The following is a 24,750-nucleotide window of genomic DNA, read 5'->3' on the forward strand; positions in this document are numbered from 1 at the left end:
TTAACTCATCTTGTTATTAAAGTTAAACAAAACCTACTGTAACTCATTTCAAAATATTTGGTTGCATTGGTTATGTACATATACCTGCTGAGAAACGTACAAAACTAGATGAAAAAAGTATCAAGTATATTTTTACTGGCTATACTCTGGAGACTAAAGGTTACAGGTTGTATAATGTTGAAACTAACAAACTGGTTGTTAGTAGAGATGTTCTTTTGATGAAAATGCAGCCTGTGATTGGAAAGCAAAACAAGTGGAACATGTCAATCAACCAAGGTTTCTAGAAGAAAATGAAGAACCTGTACAAACAGAAGAACAAGATCAACACACTCACATATCTGGATCAGAGGATGATAATGAAACTCCACCAAGAAAATTCAGAAGAATGAGTGACATATATCAATCATGTAATTTTGTGGTTAGTGAACCAGAAAATTTTGAAGAAGTAGAGAAACATGAAGTATGACAGCATGCAATGGAAGAAGAACTACACATGATTGAGAAAAACAAAACTTGGGAGCTTGTAGACAGGCAGGAAGGTAGAGAAATTATCGAGTTAAAGTGGATCTACAAGACCAAATTAAATCAAGATGGAGAAATTCAAAGGCATAAGGCGAGACTTGTTGCTAAAGGCTTTACTCAAAAGCCTGGTGTTGATTTTTCAGAAACATTCTCCGCAGTAGCAAGACTTGAGACTATAAGAACCTTGATCGCACTCGCTGCTCAAAGAAGTGGAAAATTTTTCAGCTTGATATTAAGTCAGCATTCTTAAATGGAAAGCTAGATGAAGAAATTTATGTTGAGCAACCAAAAGTATTCTTGGTGGAAGGGGGAGAAAACAAAGTGTACAAACTCATAAAGGCCCTTTGACATATATTTTCTGAAAAATGGATTTCAAAGAAGCAAGAATGAAGTAACTCTCTATGTGAAAAAAGAAGGAAGCAAGATCCTCATTATTTGTCTCTATGTTGATGATCTCATTTTTACAGGAAATGATAAAGAAATGATGGAAAACTTTAAAGAACACATGATGAAGTCTTATGAGATGAGTGATTTAGGGATACTTCATTATTTCTTGGGCGTTGAAGTATCACAAGGAGCTGATGGAATTTTTATTTCACAAAAGAGGTATGCAAAAAAGTATTCTTGACAAATTTAATATGTCAAATTGCAAGCCAGTTTCCACACCTCTGTTGTTAGTGAAAAATTGTCCAAAGATGATGGAACATCAAAGGTAGATTATTCTCATTACAGAAGTTTGGTGGGTAGCTTGTTGTATCTTACAGCAACAAGGCCTGACATAATATTTGCAGCAACTCTACTATCAAGATTTTTGCAAAACCCTAGTCAAGCACATTTTGGAACAACAAAAAGAATTCTGAGATACTTGCAGGGAACACTTGACTATGGGATCTTATACAAAGCTGGAGAAAACCTAAATCTTATTGCTTACTCAGATAGTGATTGGGCTGGAAGCATAGATGACATGAAGAGTACATCTGGATATGCATTTTTACTTTGAACAAACATTTGTTTATGGCTGTCAAAAAAACAAAAAGTTGTTGCACAATCATCAGCAGAAGCTGAATGTGTGGCAGCTGCAAAAGCAACATTACAAGCAATATGGATGAGGAGGATTCTGGAAGATATTGGAGAAAAATAACAGGAAGCTACTATTCTGTTCCGTGACACTAAGTCAGCTATATCTATAGCTAAAAATCCAGTGTCTCATGAGAGGACTAAACACATTGCCATTAAATATTATTTTATCAGGGATACAGTTGAAGAAAGAGAGCTCAAGCTACAATATTGCAAGACTCAGGAACAGCTTGCTGACATTTTTACAAAGGCTCTTCCCAAAGAATAATTCTGCTATTTACGTGAACGCATCGGAGTTATCAAATAAGTGCATTAAGGGGGAGTGTTGGAATTCATGCACTTGCATGTACACTCTCACATTCGTAGTATCTATTTATTATATATACATGCATCTTATAATCAAGTTCATTCACATACTCTATGTTTCAACTCTCTAAATATTCTCTAGAATGTTCTGTAGGATCTATATAAAGAGCATTCTAGATCATTTGTAATTATCAGATAAAAATTAATCAATTCAAAAATATAAATTTCTTTCATCTATTATTAGAGCTCTGCAGCAGCAACTCAATTTTATTTTCTTCAAAACATAAACCCTATATACAAACCCTAAAACACCTATATACATATCCTACTGTCACAACTACAAAACCTACAGCTTATACACACTATCTGCTAAAAACATGTATCACAAAAACCAACTCCTACACTATCTCCACTACCTTATTTCTCCTAATACTACGCCAACTACTAGCTGACTACTTCTACGTACACAAATAAATATATATAACCATATAATAGCTATAATTTAAATATATTTAGATTATTTAAATTCAACAAATTCCCCCTTAAGCTAAACATATTTCTGCATGCCTGGTTCGCCTGTAACAATATCCTTGACACCTAACAGCTTCCTCATTGCTTCAAACTTGACTTTGCTCAGAGCTTTTGTTAGGATATCTGCCCGTTGTTCCTGTGTACTCACGTACTTCACAATCAACTCACCCCGCTCAATGCACTCTTGGATGAAATAAAACCTGACATCTATATGTTTACTCCTTCCGTGCAGCTGTGGGTTCTTCATTAGTTCAATAGCCGACCTGTTGTCCGCGCATACGTCACAGCTCCAACTTCTTGTCCTATTAGTTCAGCCAGTAAGCCTCGAAGCCATATACTATGACACACCGCTGTGGTTGCCGCCATATACTCTGCTTCACAGGAAGAAAGTGCAATCACTCCCTGTTTCTGTGATGCCCAGCAAACGAGATTTCCATCCAAATAAAAACACATCCCTCCTGTGCTTCTTCTATCTCCAATGTCACATGCTAAATCGCTGTCTGAAAATCCAATCACAACCCTCTTGCTCCCAGTTTTCTCATACTCAAGTCCATGGTCGACTGTGCCTTGTATATATCTCAAAATATGCTTTACTGCTTGTTGATATTTCGTCGTGGGTGCTTCCATGAATCTACTAACCACTCCCACAACATACGAAATATCAGGCCGCGTGTGGGTTAAATACCTTAAACTTTCAAAAATGCTCCTATGCTCCGTAACATTCACCAGTTGTCCTCCTTCATCTTTATCAAGTTGCATCTTCTGTTCCATTGGATACCCTGCCAAGTTGCAGTCTATCATCCACATTTTTTCCAATATTTTCTTTGCATATGTTATCTGCATCAATGTAATAGACGATCTCCCCAGCTTCACTTCTATACCCACATAATATGACAGTAAACCCATGCCGCTCATCTAAAACTTATCACTCATTTGTTTCTTGAAGTATTTAATCTCATTCTCACATGAACCCACTACTATCAAATCATCTACGTAAACTCCCACTATCAACTCACTTCCTTCCTGACACCGTGTCTACACTGCTTGCTCATGTAGGCATTTTTTAAACCCAAATCTCGCAAACATCTATCCAACTTTGCATTCCATGCTCTAGGGGCCTGACGCAAACCATACAATGCTTTTATCAGCTTATATACCTTTTTTTCTTGACCTTTCTTCACAAAACCCTCCGGCTGTACAACATACACCTCTTCCAGTAATTTTCCATTCAAGAACGCTGATTTGACATCAAGATGGTGCACCTCCCACAGTTCCCTAGCTGAGAGAGCCAATAATAAACATATCGTTTCCAAACGTGCCACTGGAGCAAATACCTCCTCATAATCAATTACTTTCCTTTGAACGTACCCTTTCGCAATGAGACGGGCCTTATGTTTCACAATATTTCCATCCACATCTCTTTTGATTTTATAGACCCACTTTAAACCAATGGCCTTTTGTTCGGATGGTAAGTCAGTAAGAAACCATGTTTTATTTTTCTCAATTGCTTCCACCTCCAATTTCATAGCATTCTGTCATTCTAGTTCCTTTGCTGATTTAGCGTAACAAACTTGTTCCTCGGCTTTTAGTAACATGAGCTCATCGATCATCTTTATCACCTCTGTCTCATTATACAGTTTTTCCATCGTTCTATAACGATGTGGCCCACTACTAAGTTCGGTCGATCCACCTGCAGATGACTCAGGCGTAGATGTTTCTAGTGTACCTATTCGTGGTGTTTGTATAGGTGTTGACACCTCGTGTTCTGTCCCTGAGGTGTCCTCTGTCTCTGCAAAAACATTGGCAATGGTAAAGTACTCAGATGTCGCCATCCTGTCGCCTCCTTCTTATATCCATGGCCAGAAATTCTTCTCCTAAAACATAACATCTCTACTTACGTGTACATTCCCTATTTTGGGATCATACAGTCTTTCTCCCTTTGTCCCTGGTTCTCTCCCAAGGTACACAACCTATTTGTTGCGATCATCAAGCTTTCTAACACGCACCACAGGTATTTTCATATATGCAGTACACCCAAATACTCGTATATGGGCTAGACCAGGCTTCCTTCCGTTCCAAGCCTCATATGGAGTTTTACCATTCAAATTACGAGTTGGCAAGTGGTTCAGAATATATACCGTGTGACGAGCTGCCTCCCCCACATATATGATGGCATTTTTGACTCCTTCAGGAAGCTTCTAATCATGGCTGCCACAGTTCGATTCCTACGCTCTACCACCCCATTTTGTTGTGGGGTGCAAGGCGCTGTAAATTGTCTACTAACATCTGAGTCTTCACAGAAAGCGGCAAACTCTCTTGAACAGAACTCCCTTCCACGATCTGTCCTCAACGTCTTTATGCTCATCTCCGTTTTCTTTTCGACCAACACCTTAAACTTCTTTAACACAGCTAACGCCCCGCTTTTCTTTTTCAAACAGTAAACCCACATTTTCTACTAAAATTGTCCATAAACAACAAAAAATAGCGATTACCACCAGGTGTTGTTGGAGAAATGGGTCCACAAATGTGTGCGTGTATTAGCTCCAACACCTTTTTTGCTTCAAAATTCGCTTGTGAAGGGAACGAACCTCTGGACTGTTTCGACATTAAACATCCTTCACAATTGTTTGATGGGTGTGTCAACTTCGAAATACCCCTTGCCATTCCCTCCTTTGACATAAGCTCAAGCGCTTGGAAGTTTACATGTCCCATTCCGGAGTGCCATAACCATGTGTTTCCTCCGATTTTGTGATCAAGAACTTAGGCCACGTCTCTTCAAGGCTTATTTTGTACAACCGGTTCTCAGACTTTTTCACTTTCATTAATAGTCTCCCTCGCTCATCGTACACCCACAAATAATCTCCATCCAATATCACTTTATTCCCATCTTCAGATAACTGTCCCAGGCTGATAATATTACTACACAGCGCAGGGATATAGTATATATCTTTCAGAAGTTTCTCTTCACCATTCTTGCACCTGAATGAAACGACCCCTTTACCTTTTATACTTACAGTTGATTCTTCCCCAAATTTTACCTACCCACTCATGTTTTCATCTAATTCTTTAAACTTTCCTCGATAGCCTGTCATATGGTTGGATGCTCCATTATCCAAATACCAGACTTGTGTCTCCTTCTGATCTCCTATATTCTCTTTCAGCTTTGGGTTCACTATTTCTTCCTTTAGCAACATTGAATTTGTTGCTTCACTTGTGACCTCAGTAACAAGTAGAGCTAGTTCATCCTCTTGGAGCTTTGATAAATTCATCTCCTTTTACGTGTCCCTTTCTTTACGAGGTTTTCGACATTCATACGCAAAATGTCCATACGCTTGACAATTAAAACACCTCACCTTACTTTTGTCTCATCCACCACGATTCCCGTCTCTCCAACGGTTGTCTCCATTAGCTCGAGTCCCTTCTTTGTTGGTTCGCTTTAACCACTCTTCTCGAATCAATAAAACTTGCCCCTCATTGCTCTCCTTCCTTCTCCACTCCTCCTCAGTCAGTAAAAGTTGTCCTCGATTCACTTCAGTTCGTCCGCCCAAATGTTCTTCATGAACTTTCAGCGAGCTAATAACCTCCTCCATAGACATTTCCTCTAAGTCTCCAAATTGCTCAATGGCAGATGTAATATGAAGAAACTTTAAAGGTACGGCTCTGAGAAGTTTTTTCAGTACATACGCTTCTTCCTTTTTCTCCCCTAGTGCTCTTATATTTGTGACCAGGCCGTTCAGCTTTATGTAAAACTCGTCTAGCTGATCATTTTCTTTCATGCTTAATGTTTCAAATTCTCCCTTTAGTGTTTGTGCTCTTGCCGTTTCCACCTTCTCAGCGCCCAGACTCATGACTTTGACTGCCTCCCACGCCCCCTGGACGTCATTTTGTCAGCATCATATCTTCCGGTATTCCTTGGTAAATGACAGCTAGAGCTCTCTTGTCGATCTTATCTTCCATCGTAGCTTTTGGATCTTTTGGTTCTATGGCATCCCACACTCCATGAGCTTGCATAAACACCTTCATTTTTAGTGCCCATGCAGTGTAGTTCACCTTCGTTAACATAGGAAAGCTTAAACCAAACGAACTCTCTTTGGATTTGCTGGCCTCCATCGCAACTGATGTGGTAGAATTGCTTGAACAGCCGCCCAAGCTCTGATACCAAATATAGCACTGATATATACCCACACACACCTGTATGTATAATTGAGGAATGTTAACTCATCTTATTATTAAAGTTAAATAAAATACAAACTAATATAAGCCCATGCAAATGACTGAGCCTATACACACTATCTGCTAAAAACATGTATCACAAAAACCAACTCCTACACTATCTCCACTACCTTATTTCTTCTAATACTACGCCAGCTACTAGCTAACTACTTCTACGTACACAAGTAAATATATATAGCCATATAACAACTATAATTTAAATATGTTTAGATTATTTAAATTCAACATAAATATCTATCAGTTGGAAACCGAATTCTTGCCCTTACTTCTCTTACTAAGAACATTCTCTGGTTACTACTCTATTTGAAATCCATAATTTCTCCAGCCAAATTACCTAAACGCTTTTACATTATTCTCGTTAAAAATTTTCAATGGAAAATTACACATTTGTATCCAACAAGGTAGGCCTGTCAATGGATCGGGTTTGGATCGGATCAACCTAAATCCATATCCACATCCATTTATTTTTTCGGATTCGGGTTAGGATCAGATCGGCTCCAGATTTTTTATAGACCGATCCATATCCGGATCCGTTCGGATCACGGATTTCGGATCGGATATCCGCTCCATTTATGTATATTTATTTTTTTAAATTCAATTATTACAAAATCTATTTAAAATTGACAATTTTGAAATTATTAAAATACAAGTAGAATATAATAAAGTCCAAAGATAAATTACGAACTAAAATTCGCTTTTTGAAACAAACATACTACTGGGTTGTACAGTATTTTAATTCTAACAATGAAAAAAATTGATGTTGCAAAATTAAATTGTTATATGAATTGAGACTTGGGTTATGCGGCTCTAAAAGGTAAAAAAACTAGAGTTATAGAAATGGACTAGACTATAGAGATCGAACCGAACGAAATTTAGATAATGGAACTTGACTCGATGATAATGGGACTTGACTCGAGGATAACGGGATTTGACTTGGAAATGAAAGTGTTCTATGAATTGAGACTTGGGCTATGCGGCTCTAAAAGGTAAAATAACTAGGGTTATAGAAGTGGACTAGACTACAGAGACCGTACCGAACGAAATATAGATAATGGGATTTCACTCGAGGATAATACGTTTAAAATTAGAATTATTAAAAAATATTTTTATTACATTATACATATATATATGTATATATATATATAAATCGAATCGGGTTATTAACGGATCGGATCGGTCTAAATCCATATCCACTCCATTTATAATCGGATTTTTCTTATCGGATCGGATTTTTAATAGGTCGATCCATATCCACTAAAATGGCCTCGGATCAGATCGGGTCGGATCGGATTTTCGCTCCATTGACAGGCCTACAACAAGGCACCACATTAACCTTTGTGTCCTCCTAGTCTCCCAAATATGGTCACTGCTCAACTATCATCAACCTCCTTCCAAAATTCCATGGCATCTTCTCACACATCCACCGTGCATCCTTCTTACTTCCAAAAGTGAACCCAGTGGTAGTATTTTTCCTTTCCACCTTCAAAACCTTAACTTCCCATCTTTATTCGAGCTTCTATATACCCGTGAATACATTTCTTATGAACTTCCGGTTGCATATGGCCTTGCCGACAAAACCATCCAATGAATTCTCTTTTTATTTAAATATAATATTACCTTCAATATCTTAAATTCTTAATCCTCTTCGATCGCTACTGCTAATTTTGTAGTCATATTCGTTATAACTTCTATTTCACTTTGTTTTTCCTTTAATCTCGTTATTTTTACAAAATTACACCAGCAAAGTGAATCTAATTATAATAATATTTATTACTAATTTAATTAATTACTTTTCTCAACTAAAACATGATATCTTTTTCATTTTTCGTACTACGCACCCTTTTACAAAAATAGTGTGAACATATTTATTTAATAAAATAAAAAATTATAATTTTTTTTGTTATATAATAAAAAATTATAATTACTAATAACTATTTAACTATCTTTTTTAACTGAAAATTGTTACCTTTTCTAATATTTTCAAAAATAACACCGAGCAATCTAATTCATAGAAAAATTATTTCGTCTATTCCACTTATATGCCCTCTCGAAAAAAATCAAATATTTTAAGAAAAAAGTTAATTGCATAAACTTTTCAACAAATACCATGATTTAATATTATGAAAAACGAGAATATGGCTGACTTAAAAAAATTCAAACCTAAATATAATAGATATAAGGATAATTATGTCCTTAATTTGTATTGAAAAAAGAAATGAACAATTAATTTTGACAATTTTTGGATAATTTTTTGCTAAAAAGGACATATATAATATAATGGAGGGAGTAATATTATATTTACTAGCAATTACCAAATTAACTTTTTCAAATAAAATACATACTCTTTTTCATATCTTCTAACTATTAAAATACTTTAATTTCAGGAAAATATCACTAATTTATATATGTGTATGTATAATTATCTTTAAAATATTTATATCAATAAATTTCATAGTTTAAAATTTTAATTTTAAAAGTAAACTAAGAAAATATTCTAAATCCATTTTGACATGTAGTTTCACTTTTTAAAATTGGATGGTTGCACATCCACATTATGTGGTTACCTTAATAACAACTGTAATTTGTTCAAAGAAAATAAAATCTATAAGATAATTTTTTTTGCTCAATTTATTGTTGTTATTCTTTTTATTCTATTAATTTTGAAACTGATAAACCAAAACACTTGAATAAAATTTATTAGGTCATATTATAATATTTTTATTACATATTAAAAGGATTGAGGCAGATTTTATTGAATTGGGTTGCTAAAATGCACTAAACAACTAAACAAGATTGCCCAATAGAAAATGCACTTATAAATTCATGCAAGTTAAATTAAATAATAAGTTATTAGTTAATATTTATTTAAAAATATTATTTGTACAAATTTTTTATTTATTTTAATTCTACTTATACAAATAATTTTTTAACATTTTAGAGAAAACATTTACATTTATAAATTGTCAGTACATTATTTTGCATTTAGCAGTCTAAAGATGCATGTTTAATCCTCACCCAAAATAAAAAACTAAAAAGATAAAATAATAGGATAAACTTGTTTATAACTTTCTAGGTAATTATATCGAGATGTATAAAAATTTGGCCTTAAATATTTATCTAACTTTGACATGTTAAACTCATTAAAGATTTCTTGAGCATACTTTTTTCACTATAAAAATTTATAAATTATTAACGATGTGAGATTAATGAAATAAATATGATGATAAATTAAATATATATATGTTATTTTGAAAACTTCAAATCTGCATGTAAGAAAATTTAGGTAGTCGCTATGAAAATTTATGTTTATCAATTTTATTAATTATGAGTACTTACAAGTAATATGTCTTCCAATTGCTTTCTATTTAACTTGGACACCACTGTAATTTTTTTTAAAATAAGATACATATAATAATTTAAAATTATTTTAATATAATAATGAATTTAAATTACTAATTCACTACCAACTAACAAACTGAGGAGGTTAGGGTGTATTTTATGTTTATAATTATTTTTATTTTTTAACAATTAATTTTCACTTAACTATCACAACTTTATACTTATTTCTTATTCACTTCATACTCAAGTTACTTTTAAAAAGTAACGTGATATATTATTTTTGTTGTATGTTCGTAATATTTAAGTAAAAGACTATCTTTAAAAATTTATTTTGTCATTCAATTGTAGAGATAGATTTATTTATTTAAATTCTAATATCAATTTTGCTTAAAAATAAAATATAAGATATTTAATAGAATGTGTGAAATCATTTTACACATAAATTTGTTTATAAAAAGAATTTAGTTTAGAAATAATTAAATTTAAATTTTATTTCTCACTTTGAAAAATGCAAAATAAATTAATTAAAGAGTTTTTGCATAACTTGTCTTTTGAATTGTAATTATATTTAGGTAAAAATAATTATTAAAGTAAATATAGTTATTCTTTGAAATTTATCTATGCAAGTTCATCTAACATATTTTAACATTTGTAAAATCATATTTAGTTGTAATAACTTTTCATATCATAGAAACAAAAATATTAGTTTTAAAATAATATTCTAAAATATTACATAGCACATTAAAATAAGTGCAAAATTTTTATAGCTACAAAAGTTTACAAAATTTTTATACACCTGCTTTAGGTTGAACTTAAACAAAAATAAAAAAATGTAAAGTACATAAAGATTGGGAGTTAAACCTAATCCTATTCTTAAGTTGTGAATTTTTTCTGTACAGAGCTAGACCGGTCACCTAAACTATTATTGACATCACAACAAACCTAAAGTCAAATATTAGGTTGTGATTTTTTCCTAGTTTGTTATAGAGTTCACTGCTCAACTCTAAAATATTATTGACATTACATACAAACCTAAAATTTGCTTTAGGTTGTGAATTTTTCCTAGTTTGTCACATGCCCTCTACAAATATTACTGACAACAAACCTAAAATAGTAGGCGCTTAACTCTTAAATATTATTTACTTTGACAAACCTAAGTAGGGGCTTAACTCTATTATTGACTTTTTTGACAAACCTAAAGTTCAATGCTTAACTCTTAAAAAATTGGTTCCAGGGTTAATGTTATTATACACAGCTCTAGCCCTAACATGATTAATGTTATCACACACAACCCTAAAGTAAAATCGGCTTTAAAAATAAAAAGATTAATATCATCACATACAAACCTAAAGTCGACGCCCATTTTTTGAAAACTAAAGTTGGACACTCAATCACTTTTCATGGTCATCACACGTAATCCTAAAGTCTAACATAATCATGGTGTTATTCATTAATCAATATAATCAATATAAGTAAAATTGTCTTTAATTCCTATCCACGTATATGCATATTTTTTTGTATCATATGATTTTTAATTTCAAATATTTTATAGTTTTTTAATAAATAAGTTATAAATGGTGTTTGATATATAAAAATAAAAATATAAAATATTATTATTATAAATAAATATTTCAAACATCATATTAGAATGACTTTATACATTTTGATGTTTATAATTAACTAAAGAAGGATAATTCAATTAAAATACAACATGTACCTTTAATGTATATTTTCATCTTTGTTTCTCTTTAAAATATTCAAGTAAAAATTGCTAAAGTTATGAAATTTAAAAATTTATTGTTATTTTATTTAAATAACATGCAGTACTTCTCTGAAAATTTATTGTTATTTAAGAATGGGATTATTTAAATAATATTTGGTTAGCAGAGTTTTTAAGGCCCGTTACTTCTGTGAAGGTAATTTTCTAAAAGCGGATATTGGGAATAATCCCAGTTATGTTTGGCGGAGTGTGTGGGCGGCTAAAGATCTGATTAGGATTAGAAGTGGTACAAGATGGATGATAGCTTCAGGGGATAAGATAGGAATTCAAAATCAGCCTTGGTTGGAGAATGAGGATAATCCCTACATCACCTCTGTATCACAACGTTTTGATTCGAATATGGTTTCTTCGCTTATGAAGGTGAACCAAAGAGGTTGGGATGAAGAAATTATCAGGAACCTATTTAATGAGAGAGATCAGCAGTGCATCCTGAATTTGACTATAAGAGAGAATCTGGTGGAGGACATAATCTATTGGAATAAGGAAACTTCTGGAGTTTATAGTGTGAAGAGTGCTTATAGGTTTTTGCAAGCGCAAAAGGTTTGGTGGAATGATAGAGATAATTCGAATTTCTTGAAAACAATGTGGAGAACCAAGGCTCCAGCTAAAGTGCTTAATTTATTATGGAGAGCAGCAGCAAATTGTCTACCAGTTTTGACGTTGCTTCAACAGAAAAAAATCCCGTTAATAAGCATTTGCCCTATGTGTCATGGGGAGCAGGAAACCATTTTACATGCTCTGGTGACATGTCCTAGAGCTGTGCAGATATGGAGTACGTTTCTTTCAACTTCAGACATCTATCAAGAAACCAGAGAGGATTTTTTTAGTTGGGTGCAAGGGATTTTTGAATCAATTTCCCACGACATGAGAGCAAAGGTGGCCACAGTGTGTTGGGCCATTTGGAAGTCTTGTAATGAGAAAATTTGTAATAACAGAATCGGTTCAGTAAATGGTGTTCTGAGTTCAGCGAATTATTATCTTACACAATGGAAGAGTACCCAAAGTCATTTTTTCGAGGCTCTACCTCAGGCAGGTTGTGCAGAGGATGGGGCTATGTCTTGGGTTAAGCCACAGGAGGATTCAGTTAAGATAAACGTTGACGCAGCTCTGTTTCGAGAACATGACTTGTTTGGTTCTGGTTTGGTAGTACGAGACAGTAATGGAGGAATGATTCAAGCACGGACAGTTCTGAATGCAGGCAAGGTAACAGCAGAAATGGCTGAAGCCATGTTAATCAAGGAGGCGTTGAGTTAGATTGAGGGGAACAAGTGGAAAGAGGTAGTGTTGGAGTCGGACTGTCTAGTAGTCGTTCAAGCTATTAGAAGTAAGGTGAAAGATGCGATCACCGTTTGGCCTTGTTATTGAGGAGTGCATGAATAAATTATTGTCACTAAACAATGTTAGTTTGTTATTTGTGAGACGATCTGCTAATATGGCGGCTCATTTTGTGGCCAAAATGTCATATTCTTTCCCAGGTAGAGTATTTGACAGGGGAAGTGTCCCTATTAAAATTAAGAATGTATTGATGGCTGATTTAATGATATAAAATTCTCTTTTCGTCAAAAAAAAAATGCAGTACTAGTTTTGGATATCTGTGTGAAAAATTATTATGCACCTCAACCAAATATTATGCTCAAGTACTTCTTTTACATTTCAATAGTTAGAGTTTTTGTACTTCCCATCTTTCTTCCTTAAATTGATCTTGAATTTGTGAATATTGATGAGAACTCGTACACATATAAAGAATAAATGAGCACACATTCATTACTTAATATAAAATAACTTCCGACTACAACTCCTAACTAGCTTCAATGATATTCCATTAGCCGGTAAAACAATTATGAACCATTTTAACTTTAGAAATTTTATCTTAACTAATATCTCTGCAATATTATTGTTTGGCCTTTGCATTTCACAAAATCTAAGAGTATCTTTGCCTTTTTTATTTCAAAAATTATCCACACATTGATATTTAAAAAAATCCTACTTTTTATTATTTTGTTCAAAAGATTTCATATCAAAAGAAATACATGCATTTAAAAATATCAACAAACTTTGACTATGTGATAGAAAAAATGAATTGTTGATCCTACATTTTATATTCTAGTAAATTGCACATGTGGGGCCTTGAGTAAGATACTATATATATTAATCTTGTTGTTGACTTTTTTATTTCTTTGCTATTATCTTATAAAATAAAAGACAAGTTAACAATTATGATAACCAATTGAATGTTGTAAAAATCGGAAATCGGGAAAAATCGGTCGAGCTACCAATTTGAATTAACTGAAAATCGGGATTAATCGAAGTAAAAATTGGATGTATTATAATATTAAATTATATTTAATATATTATTATGATTATATTAGTTATTTATTAACAAATATATATTTACTATATCATAATTTTTATAATCATTCATATTAAATGAATATAGTATTTTATTTTAATAAATAATTATATATACTCCAATAGAGGAAAATTCGCAAGGATTGATCGAATTTCAAAAATCGAATCGGTCAGTTACTTTGCAGGGAATTAATCGGTTAAATCGGGGATTTTACCCATGTTTACCAGCAGCAATAAGCTAGCTTTTCTACAAAAAAAATAATGATAAAAAGATACTCTAAACTTTTGTTATTATTTTTTGGCTGAGAAAATCAAAATCCATATAAATGAGATTTGATTTTATGTATTCTTTTTCAAATTTTATTTACTTTCTAAGGAATATTGGATTATTTTTGTAAAAGAAAGTATCAACATCACTATATATATGAGGAGCCACAAGCCACCAACTCCACAATTTACAATGATAGAGAAGTAGTAGAGAGATTGTAGTCTTTGGCATAATAGTAAGAAGTAAGAAGAGCGATCACTTACAAAACACAGACACATGTTTTCTTTCTTTTGCCTTGTAGTTGTTTTCTAATACATAGCTAGTCATAGATTTGTTTCTTCACATTACAACAAATCGTCAAATAATAAAGCTCTGATTTGTTGTAGTGTTGAATGTTAGATATATCTTTTCATAAATTTTTGTTTAATTTTATGTATATAGATCTGCCTGTGTGTGTCTTTTTCTTGATCCTCACATTGGCAAATGATGCAATGATCATCCTTGAGAACCATGTTTCCTTGGAAGAATCAAAACCCTAATGCCTAGCTTCATGTCTAGCTTGCCATTTCATTTTGTTAAGTGAACGTGTGTTTTTATGTGTGTGTGTTATTTGATTTTACGTATATAGGTGTGTGTGTGTGTATTTTTCTTGATCCTTAGTCTGGTAAATGGTGCAATGATCATCCCTGAGAACCAATTTTTCCTTGACAGAATCAAAACCCTAACGTTAGCTTCATGTCTAACATATGCCATGTTTATGCATCACATTTCTTTTGTATACAACTGATTTAACATTTCTTGGGCAGACAAATCTAGATATATATGATATACATAACATATTCAAATTACAGGAAGATTATCAACCAACAATATGTCTACTAATGAGATTGGGAGTGGCTCAGGCAATGGCAATGGCAATGGCAATGGCAATGGCAGACAAAGATCATTTAGGCACAGTGACCATCAGATCAGAGAAATGGAATGGTATGTACCAACTTCTAAAATTTTAATTATGTCTTTTTTATGTTTCTACGTTTGAAATATGTTTTTGATTTTTGGTGGGAACAAACTCATTCCAACCAAAGGTTTCCTTAAAAATTAGTTATTAAAAAGGATACATTTTATGTCGGCTATGCTTGATACATTTTTTGTTTGTCTTAATAAATTTATTTTGTTATTTTGTAGGTTCTTTCAAAGATGTTCACACCCTGATATGGAACAAAGATTGCAAATGGCTCGGGATCTAGAGCTTGCTGAACCCAAAGTGAAGTATTGGTTTCAAAACCGCCGAAACCAACTAAAGGTAATTTGAACCTAGATATTTTAATATACTAATTATTAATGTAAATTAACAATTATTTTGTTGATCTAGTCTTTGTTAAAATAAATAGTATTTTTTTAATAAATATTTATGTAATTTTCATTATAATTAATATGATAAAATTTTCGTGTAATTAGAAATAATTTGATTATTTTATTTTGATTCGCAGATTAGCGCACTCAAAGCAGAGAATGAGATTTGGAAGAAGGAGTGTCTCCGACTTCAAGAGGAGGTTTGTTTCTTAATTTTTTTAGGCTATGTGTAATTAATTTTCATGTTTTACTTTACTAAATAATTTAATTATATTTATTTACACTTGGAGCAACAATAATTTGAGGAATGAGAATTAAAGATTCCAAGAGGAGGTATATTTATAAATATTTATCTTTATTTTTAGTTTTACTCAAGATAGTAATGATGTGTCTATATATGCCAATAATTATATAGTAGAATTAAATATTAACAAATTTGTTTTATAAGCCTTTGACATGTAATTATTTGTTGTATATGCATGTAATTTCAGAACCAGAGTTTTCGTGCTATTTCTTCAAGAATTGTTGTGCCTTTGTTAAGGACTGTGGAACCTGCAACATCTGCTCTTTTACCTGGTGTACAGTTTACAGAAGAACTGAAGCATGCTGTAATGAACATTGCGTCGCAATGTATTGTTGAATTACGGATGATGTGCGAGTCCAGAGAACCTCTTTGGAATCGTGCAAATGATGGAAAAGCAATTCTGGATATTGCCCAGTACAATAGGATGTTTCCATGGGGATCCTCGTCAAACGAGCATTTGAGGATCGAGGCCTCGCTCTGGAGTACTTATGTCCTGATGAATAGTGGTGATTTGGTTGATACATTTTGTGATGCTGTAAGTTTTCGAATTTCAAACATATATGATTATTAGTTTTTTAGTGCATTTAAGTTAGTTAGCTGATCATTGCCAACAAAAAGGAAGTTCGACTAATGTGTGCGTGTGTAATTAATTAGAAGAATAAAACAAATTTAGTGGATCATTATAAATTGTATCCGTGTGTTAATTTTTTAGTTGTTTTTTTTATAGGAGAAATGGATGCAAATGTTTCCATCCATTGTGTCAAAAGCAAAAACTCTTCATATTGTTCAAGATTCCGAAAATTTCAATGGTTCCCTCTATCTGGTAAGTATATATAACTTTGCTATTCAATTCTTTAAGCTCTTTAATTTTTTAAAAGTTAAAAAGGGATTATGAAATTGATGTAGCATTTTTTATTTTGCTAGCATACAGTTTTACTAAATGTAATATGATTCAAATCAATAACTTAATTTTGATCGAATATTGCAACAGATGTACGCGGAATTGCAGACTTTGTCACCTGTGGTGCATCCAAGAGAAGTACATTTTATGCGTTATTGCCAACAAAATGGCGAAGATGGAAGTTGGGGGATTGTTGATTTTCCGGTAGATTTTCTGGTTGATTCCACTCATGCATCGCCTTTCCCCAAATGCTGGAGAAAGCCTTCTGGATGCATCATTCAAAATTGTTTAACAAGTGACCGCTCAAGCGTAAGTATATTCTGTTAAAATAATATAAGATCCTGCAAAGAGCCATTATTTAACATCTTTAGGTTTTAGAGTAACTTATTCCTTAACATGGTATCATCAGGTTCGATGTCATTCTCTAACACCTTGAGATTTTAGAGTAACTGTTTCCTTAACATATATTCTTCTATTATGAAATTTTTAGCCTTGATGAAAAACATTTATATGTACAGGTGACTTGGTTGGAGCATGTGGAAGTCCAGGAAAGACCAATGCATCCAATCATCGACGAGTTTGTGAACTCTGGCACAGCATTTGGAGCAATCAAGTGGTTGTCTGTCTTGCAGAGACAAAGTGAGAGGCTTCGTAGCCTCAGAAGTCTGAACGCGTCTGATTATGGAGGTAAGCATAACTAATTATTAGTACCCCGATATGATCGTAATTAAAAATTTGGAGCTCAATGATTTCTGAAATTTTGCAGTACCATCTCTGGAGGTAAAATCAGATTTGATGAATGTAGCTAAGAGAATGATGAGATCATTCTGTATTAGCCTTAGCAGTTTGAGTGGGAAATCATGGATGGCTCTGCCGGATAATCCCGAGGACCAGTCGATGAAAATAAGTACGAGGCCTTCCACCGAGCCTGGAAATCCGATCGGCTTAATATGCAGTGCAGCATCCACTACCACACTTCCATATTCTTATGTTGAAGTTTTTAATCTCTTGAGAGATATACGTTGTACAACTCAGGTTCCATAAGTTTCTCTAATCTATATACAATTGAATTCGATATAACATTAATTTATAAACGGTTAGAATGATTTATATTGGTTCATATCACAGAAAGTGGATGGTGGTTTGAAGGAGAATTTCTTGCAGGAGCTAGCTCGCATATCAACTGGCGGCTCTCCTGCAAACTGCATCTCTCTATTTCGCATTTATCATGTACGTAAAACAACATAAGGAGTACATTAATACATGTTTAGTCATGTTAACTAATCTATATTCATACACATGTTGCAGGCTAACTCAACACAAGAGTGTGTGTTGCATGAGTGCTGTAGTGACGATTCCGAAAGTGTTGTGGCTTACACCGCGCTAAGTGAAGATGGGATTGCTAAATTAGGCACAGCCGATTCGGCGAGCATTCAGATTCTCACCAATGGATTTGTCTTGGTTCCAATTCAACAAGGCTCAGGATGTCTGCTGACTGTTGGGATCCAAAGTCTAGCAAGCATGAACCCTTATGAGAATCTTAGTTTGTTGGGTGCAATGGCTAGTCAGAGACATCTTGATGAGATCATTAGTCGGATCAAGGAGGTGCTCAGTGGCCGCACCGCCAATAAATGAGATGGGATGAGATACCAAGAGAAGGTTGGGAGCACAAGCTGCAGTTGGAAAATTTTGATTTTTTGCTTAATTTTTTTTGTTATGAGAAGTTGAGAACTGGATTTTTTTTAAGTGTTATAAATTAAATTTTTTCTCCATTTTTTGTCATTTTTTATATTTATGTTTTAGATTGAAAAATTTATCTTTCCCATCTTGCCACCTAGAAATATTTGAACTTGACATTTTTTATAACCATGTATAAAATTAATAATATTATCTGACATTAAAAAGATAGTGGCAAATTAAGAAAAAATTTCAAGTTTGAAAATGGTCACTATGATTTTGGGACCATGTAAAATAAACAAGAAATGCTAAAACAGCCATAACATGCTCAATGAATATGAGTGAATAAAGGATAAGCTCAAAAAATATTATCTAATTGATTTATAGTTTAAATTAAATAAAAATAAGATATAGTATCTTCTTCTTTATTTGCTAAAAGTATAGTATCTTTTACACATTATCTATAAATATAATATATGAATATATAGAATATCTTTTTATGTTAAGTTTTTAAGTAAGAGAGAGAATCATTTATTCTACTTAAATCGCATAATTGTAATTATAAACTTTTCCTTAATATATATTTTTTTAAAAAAATTAATGTACAAAATTTATTGTATATAAACTTAAAATTTAATTTAATTTTAATTTTACACTTTGAAATATTTCACTGATTTTAAACAATTTATTCACAAAAATAACATAAATTTTAATAGTATTAGACAATAATGATGTCTAATATATAACTGCAAAAGAATTCCCCCCACCAAGTTGATTTTATGGCAACCTATCCTAAATTCCTATATTCAATTTAAACTATAAGTAATTAGATGCTCGAATTTAACTAGATAGGTGATTAGTAAGGAGGACTTGGCAATGATAGAAAATAATGGGTGTTGTTTGTTTCGTTATTTGCTGAATAGGTGGGGTGCTAGAGTATTGGAGTCATAGGTTGTTTGGAAAATTGTTGACCAAAGTCTGTTGTCTACTTGTCTTGGATTGTTAAATATATTATTTTAATAATATCATGTTCCACAAATTCTGCTCGAAGCAATGCAAAACAAAGCATTAAGAATAAATGTTAACAATGTTGTGAAATAAAACTCAGGGTTTATTAGTATTTAATAATAAGGTTTATGAGTTTCAAGTTTTACTAGTAAGATGCCTACGTATCTCTGTGTTATAAATAATCAAGCTAAAAACGTACTTCTAGCTTGAGGGGTAGAGCCTTTTATATAGATGTGAGTCTAGGGTTAAACTGGTGTTGGAAGACTTACTGGACTACTCTCTTACTTAGATGGTAATTAGGACTTCGATCATGTAAAACAAGATATTCTAGATCATTCCTTGTAGGAGTTAGTGCATGTTAACATTAAATTGATAAAAATATCATATCATAACAATAAATAAATGATAGATGTGCATTAAAAATTTAACATCAAGAAATAGGTATCGGTTTCTTACAAAAAAAATGATATTCTATGTTCTCTTTCACATCAGTTTAAAATCGAAGTTAAATAGGGGGTCTTTGATATCACCCACGAAGACATCGGATTTTTTTATTCATAGACATCGGTTTTTAGCCGGTGTCTATTGATGTTTTAGTAGTAGACGTTGGACGTCATGACTCTCCTCTTTTAACCGTATTGGGTCTAGTCCATGAACAACTCATGTTCGTGGACCTTGACGACCTCTGCTAGTGGGTCTTGACTGCTTGGGCCGTCTTTAGTCCGTTACGAGTCTAGACCAGCCTAGTTTATATTGGGCTTTGGACAAGAATCCCAAGCGTAATTAATGCGATATTTAATATGTCTTTAGGATGTATTTTCTATCCATATCATTTTTCCCCTAACTTCCGGGGAAACTACTCGAGTTTGCGTGGAAGTTATAATAGTCTATTCGCGACTCGGGGTACTTTCGGCCCTTCTCGAGCATCGGCCCTTCATTGATATCATCCCTTCATTGGTATCGTCATTTTATCGTAAAGTATGGAGCAACCTACACATTTATAATGACTTATATTCTTAGTGTGAATATACAGGCCTTTGCACATGCTAATTGAATAGTGTTTGACACTAAACAGTCCTAATCGGGACTAAAAAGTGAGCGTTTATCACCCCCTAACCTCCAACAAGGTCAATTATAGGATGAAAGCTGCTAACAGACCCTAATCAGGGTTAATCGACCCTAATTGGGGCTAATTTCAATGTACAAGCTGCTAATTAGGCTTAAAATATTCTAATTTTAAGCTAAAATATGCTAATTGGCCTTAATCGAGGCTAACATGCCCTAATCGGGGTTAATTTGTCTGAATCATGACTAATTAATATGCACAAGCCATTAGTCATCCCTAATTCACGCTAATCATATGCGCGAATAAGTTAAACGACCTTAAACAGGGCTAATTATATCACACAAGCCACTAATTACCCTTGATTCAGCTTAATTACGTGTAATATACAATAATCAACCCTAATCGAAGCTAAATCTCACTAATCGTCCCTAAACGGGGCTAAGTTTAAAATCCTGAAAATTTTAAAAAATCATTTGTTCCAATATTTTCCAAAAAAAATCAAAAAATTTCACAGGAGGGCCACCGGAAATCCTCCAGGAGGTTCTGGACCAACCTCCCAGGAGGTTCTAGCCGGCCAAAGCCTCCCATTTGGAGGATTAGGCCCCTCCTGGTCGGCTGGGAGTGAACCTCCTATTGACCGGGAGGTGAACGTCCTGATTTATTTTTTTGCAGAAGGTTCTACTAGGTCTTAAGCCCCTATGTGGAGGACTCAGCTCCTCCTGCTCTTGGTCGGCCATGGAGCCACCTCTATGGTGGTCCTGGTCGGCCAGGTAATGGAGCCTCTCGAAACTTTTTTATTCTTGTTCTTGTGAATGCTCTGTTCTTGTTCTTGTTCTAGTGAACGTTCTGTTCTTGTTCTAGTGAACGTTCTGCTCTTGTTCTAATGAACGTTCTAGTCTTCACGAAACTTGTTCACGTGGACACTAAGTTTTCAAGAAAAAAATTCAAAAATTTCCTAGGAGGGTCACCAAAAATCCTTCATGAGGCCCTGGACCAACCTCACAGGAGGTTCTGGTCGGCCAGAGGCTTCCACGTTAAGGACTCGGCCCCTCCTGCTCTTGGTCGTCCAGGGAGCGACCTCCATGGTGGCCTGGTCGGCCGGGAGGCGAACATTCTCCGAACTTTTTTGAATTTGTCCCCATGAACATCTGAGCTCATTATGGGGAACGTTCTACTCTTTTTTGGTGAACGTTCTGCTCATGTTCTCGTGAACGTTCTGCTCATGTTCTCGTGAACGTTCTGCTCTTCACGTAACTTGCTTTTCAGAACGTTCCCCTAATTGAGTCGTGGCTATAGATGGCCATTAATGTTGGACTAAGAGACTGGCCTTGCTCTAATCTTCAAGGTTTTCACTAATCATGGTGATTAGCGTAATTAATCACCAAATTAAGACTAATGACTTGTGTTTATTCTTCATCAGGCTTTTATTGGAGGACTGATACGATAAGCGACACTCCGCATCGCGTTGTTCATTTATTATGTCATTTTCTCTCAGTTCTTGATAATTTTTCTACCATTTTCGGTCATTTTTTCAAGCGATACATGCTAGCGCAAACCAAACAGAGTTGTGACCTGCTGTAGTAGGTACCTCTTTTCCTATAAAAGAAGATGAGAATTGCTCATTTTCGTTCACACCTTCATTTCTCAACTCCTCCCAAATTCTCTCAAGCTTGTAAGCTCTCAAGTTCCCAAGTTTTTTAGGATCTTTCAAAGTCCTTACCGCAAGCCCTCCATCTCGGCTAAGGAAGCTATGCACAAGAGAGCCACGATTCGATCACTAAAAGATATAACTTTCGTTTCACCTTACTATCTTAATCGTTGTTCCAACAGCCTAAAGAGCATGCTAGATGAGCTGGCCGACTAGTATCCGAGCACCGTGCACTTCGATGTGTTCAAGCATAAAAATTGGATGGTTGCACATCCACATTATGTGGTTACCTTAATAACAACTGTAATTTGTTCAAAGAAAATAAAATCTATAAGATAATTTTTTTTGCTCAATTTATTGTTGTTATTCTTTTTATTCTATTAATTTTGAAACTGATAAACCAAAACACTTGAATAAAATTTATTAGGTCATATTATAATATTTTTATTACATATTAAAAGGATTGAGGCAGATTTTATTGAATTGGGTTGCTAAAATGCACTAAACAACTAAACAAGATTGCCCAATAGAAAATGCACTTATAAATTCATGCAAGTTAAATTAAATAATAAGTTATTAGTTAATATTTATTTAAAAATATTATTTGTACAAATTTTTTATTTATTTTAATTCTACTTATACAAATAATTTTTTAACATTTTAGAGAAAACATTTACATTTATAAATTGTCAGTACATTATTTTGCATTTAGCAGTCTAAAGATGCATGTTTAATCCTCACCCAAAATAAAAAACTAAAAAGATAAAATAATAGGATAAACTTGTTTATAACTTTCTAGGTAATTATATCGAGATGTATAAAAATTTGGCCTTAAATATTTATCTAACTTTGACATGTTAAACTCATTAAAGATTTCTTGAGCATACTTTTTTCACTATAAAAATTTATAAATTATTAACGATGTGAGATTAATGAAATAAATATGATGATAAATTAAATATATATATGTTATTTTGAAAACTTCAAATCTGCATGTAAGAAAATTTAGGTAGTCGCTATGAAAATTTATGTTTATCAATTTTATTAATTATGAGTACTTACAAGTAATATGTCTTCCAATTGCTTTCTATTTAACTTGGACACCACTGTAATTTTTTTTAAAATAAGATACATATAATAATTTAAAATTATTTTAATATAATAATGAATTTAAATTACTAATTCACTACCAACTAACAAACTGAGGAGGTTAGGGTGTATTTTATGTTTATAATTATTTTTATTTTTTAACAATTAATTTTCACTTAACTATCACAACTTTATACTTATTTCTTATTCACTTCATACTCAAGTTACTTTTAAAAAGTAACGTGATAAATTATTTTTGTTGTATGTTCGTAATATTTAAGTAAAAGACTATCTTTAAAAATTTATTTTGTCATTCAATTGTAGAGATAGATTTATTTATTTAAATTCTAATATCAATTTTGCTTAAAAATAAAATATAAGATATTTAATAGAATGTGTGAAATCATTTTACACATAAATTTTTTTATAAAAAGAATTTAGTTTAGAAATAATTAAATTTAAATTTTATTTCTCACTTTGAAAAATGCAAAATAAATTAATTAAAGAGTTTTTGCATAACTTGTCTTTTGAATTGTAATTATATTTAGGTAAAAATAATTATTAAAGTAAATATAGTTATTCTTTGAAATTTATCTATGCAAGTTCATCTAACATATTTTAACATTTGTAAAATCATATTTAGTTGTAATAACTTTTCATATCATAGAAACAAAAATATTAGTTTTAAAATAATATTCTAAAATATTACATAGCACATTAAAATAAGTGCAAAATTTTTATAGCTACAAAAGTTTACAAAATTTTTATACACCTGCTTTAGGTTGAACTTAAACAAAAATAAAAAAATGTAAAGTACATAAAGATTGGGAGTTAAACCTAATCCTATTCTTAAGTTGTGAATTTTTTCTGTACAGAGCTAGACCGGTCACCTAAACTATTATTGACATCACAACAAACCTAAAGTCAAATATTAGGTTGTGATTTTTTCCTAGTTTGTTATAGAGTTCACTGCTCAACTCTAAAATATTATTGACATTACATACAAACCTAAAATTTGCTTTAGGTTGTGAATTTTTACTAGTTTGTCACATGCCCTCTACAAATATTACTGACAACAAACCTAAAATAGTAGGCGCTTAACTCTTAAATATTATTTACTTTGACAAACCTAAGTAGGGGCTTAACTCTATTATTGACTTTTTTGACAAACCTAAAGTTCAATGCTTAACTCTTAAAAAATTGGTTCCAGGGTTAATGTTATTATACACAGCTCTAGCCCTAACATGATTAATGTTATCACACACAACCCTAAAGTAAAATCGGCTTTAAAAATAAAAA

The 24,750-nt window shown here is 32.8% G+C and overlaps 2 protein-coding genes across 2 annotated transcripts; one reads left to right on the forward strand and one right to left on the reverse strand.

Annotated features, from left to right (window-relative positions):
* Positions 1 to 2,682: 2,682 nt before the first annotated feature.
* On the reverse strand, positions 2,683 to 3,342 carry LOC141715834 (secreted RxLR effector protein 161-like). The gene has a single exon (XM_074518748.1). The coding sequence runs from the start codon at positions 3,340 to 3,342 to the stop codon at positions 2,683 to 2,685; it is 660 nt and encodes a 219-aa protein (XP_074374849.1).
* Positions 3,343 to 13,124: 9,782 nt separating this feature from the next.
* On the forward strand, positions 13,125 to 18,598 carry LOC141715865 (homeobox-leucine zipper protein HDG5-like). Its single transcript, XM_074518749.1, has 11 exons — positions 13,125 to 13,263; positions 15,257 to 15,389; positions 15,591 to 15,708; positions 15,896 to 15,958; positions 16,250 to 16,597; positions 16,790 to 16,885; positions 17,054 to 17,272; positions 17,482 to 17,650; positions 17,730 to 17,998; positions 18,092 to 18,193; positions 18,272 to 18,598. Exons 1-11 carry the CDS (start codon positions 13,125 to 13,127, stop codon positions 18,596 to 18,598), a joined length of 1,983 nt encoding a protein of 660 aa, XP_074374850.1.
* Positions 18,599 to 24,750: the final 6,152 nt, after the last annotated feature.

The sequence above is a fragment of the Apium graveolens genome, chromosome 1 (assembly GCF_009905375.1).
Source record: "Apium graveolens cultivar Ventura chromosome 1, ASM990537v1, whole genome shotgun sequence".
NCBI classification, from domain to species: domain Eukaryota; kingdom Viridiplantae; phylum Streptophyta; class Magnoliopsida; order Apiales; family Apiaceae; genus Apium; species Apium graveolens.

Excerpts from the sequence above, each read along its gene's own strand:
- LOC141715865 (XM_074518749.1), top strand. The coding sequence starts at position 13,125 with ATGCGATCACCGTTTGGCCTTGTTATTGAGGAGTGCATGAATAAATTA. Across the intron at positions 15,709-15,895 it reads ACCGCCGAAACCAACTAAAG|ATTAGCGCACTCAAAGCAGA; the intron begins GTAATTTGAACC and ends TTTGATTCGCAG. Across the intron at positions 15,959-16,249 it reads GTCTCCGACTTCAAGAGGAG|AACCAGAGTTTTCGTGCTAT; the intron begins GTTTGTTTCTTA and ends ATGTAATTTCAG.
- LOC141715834 (XM_074518748.1), bottom strand. The coding sequence starts at position 3,342 with ATGGGTTTACTGTCATATTATGTGGGTATAGAAGTGAAGCTGGGGAGA.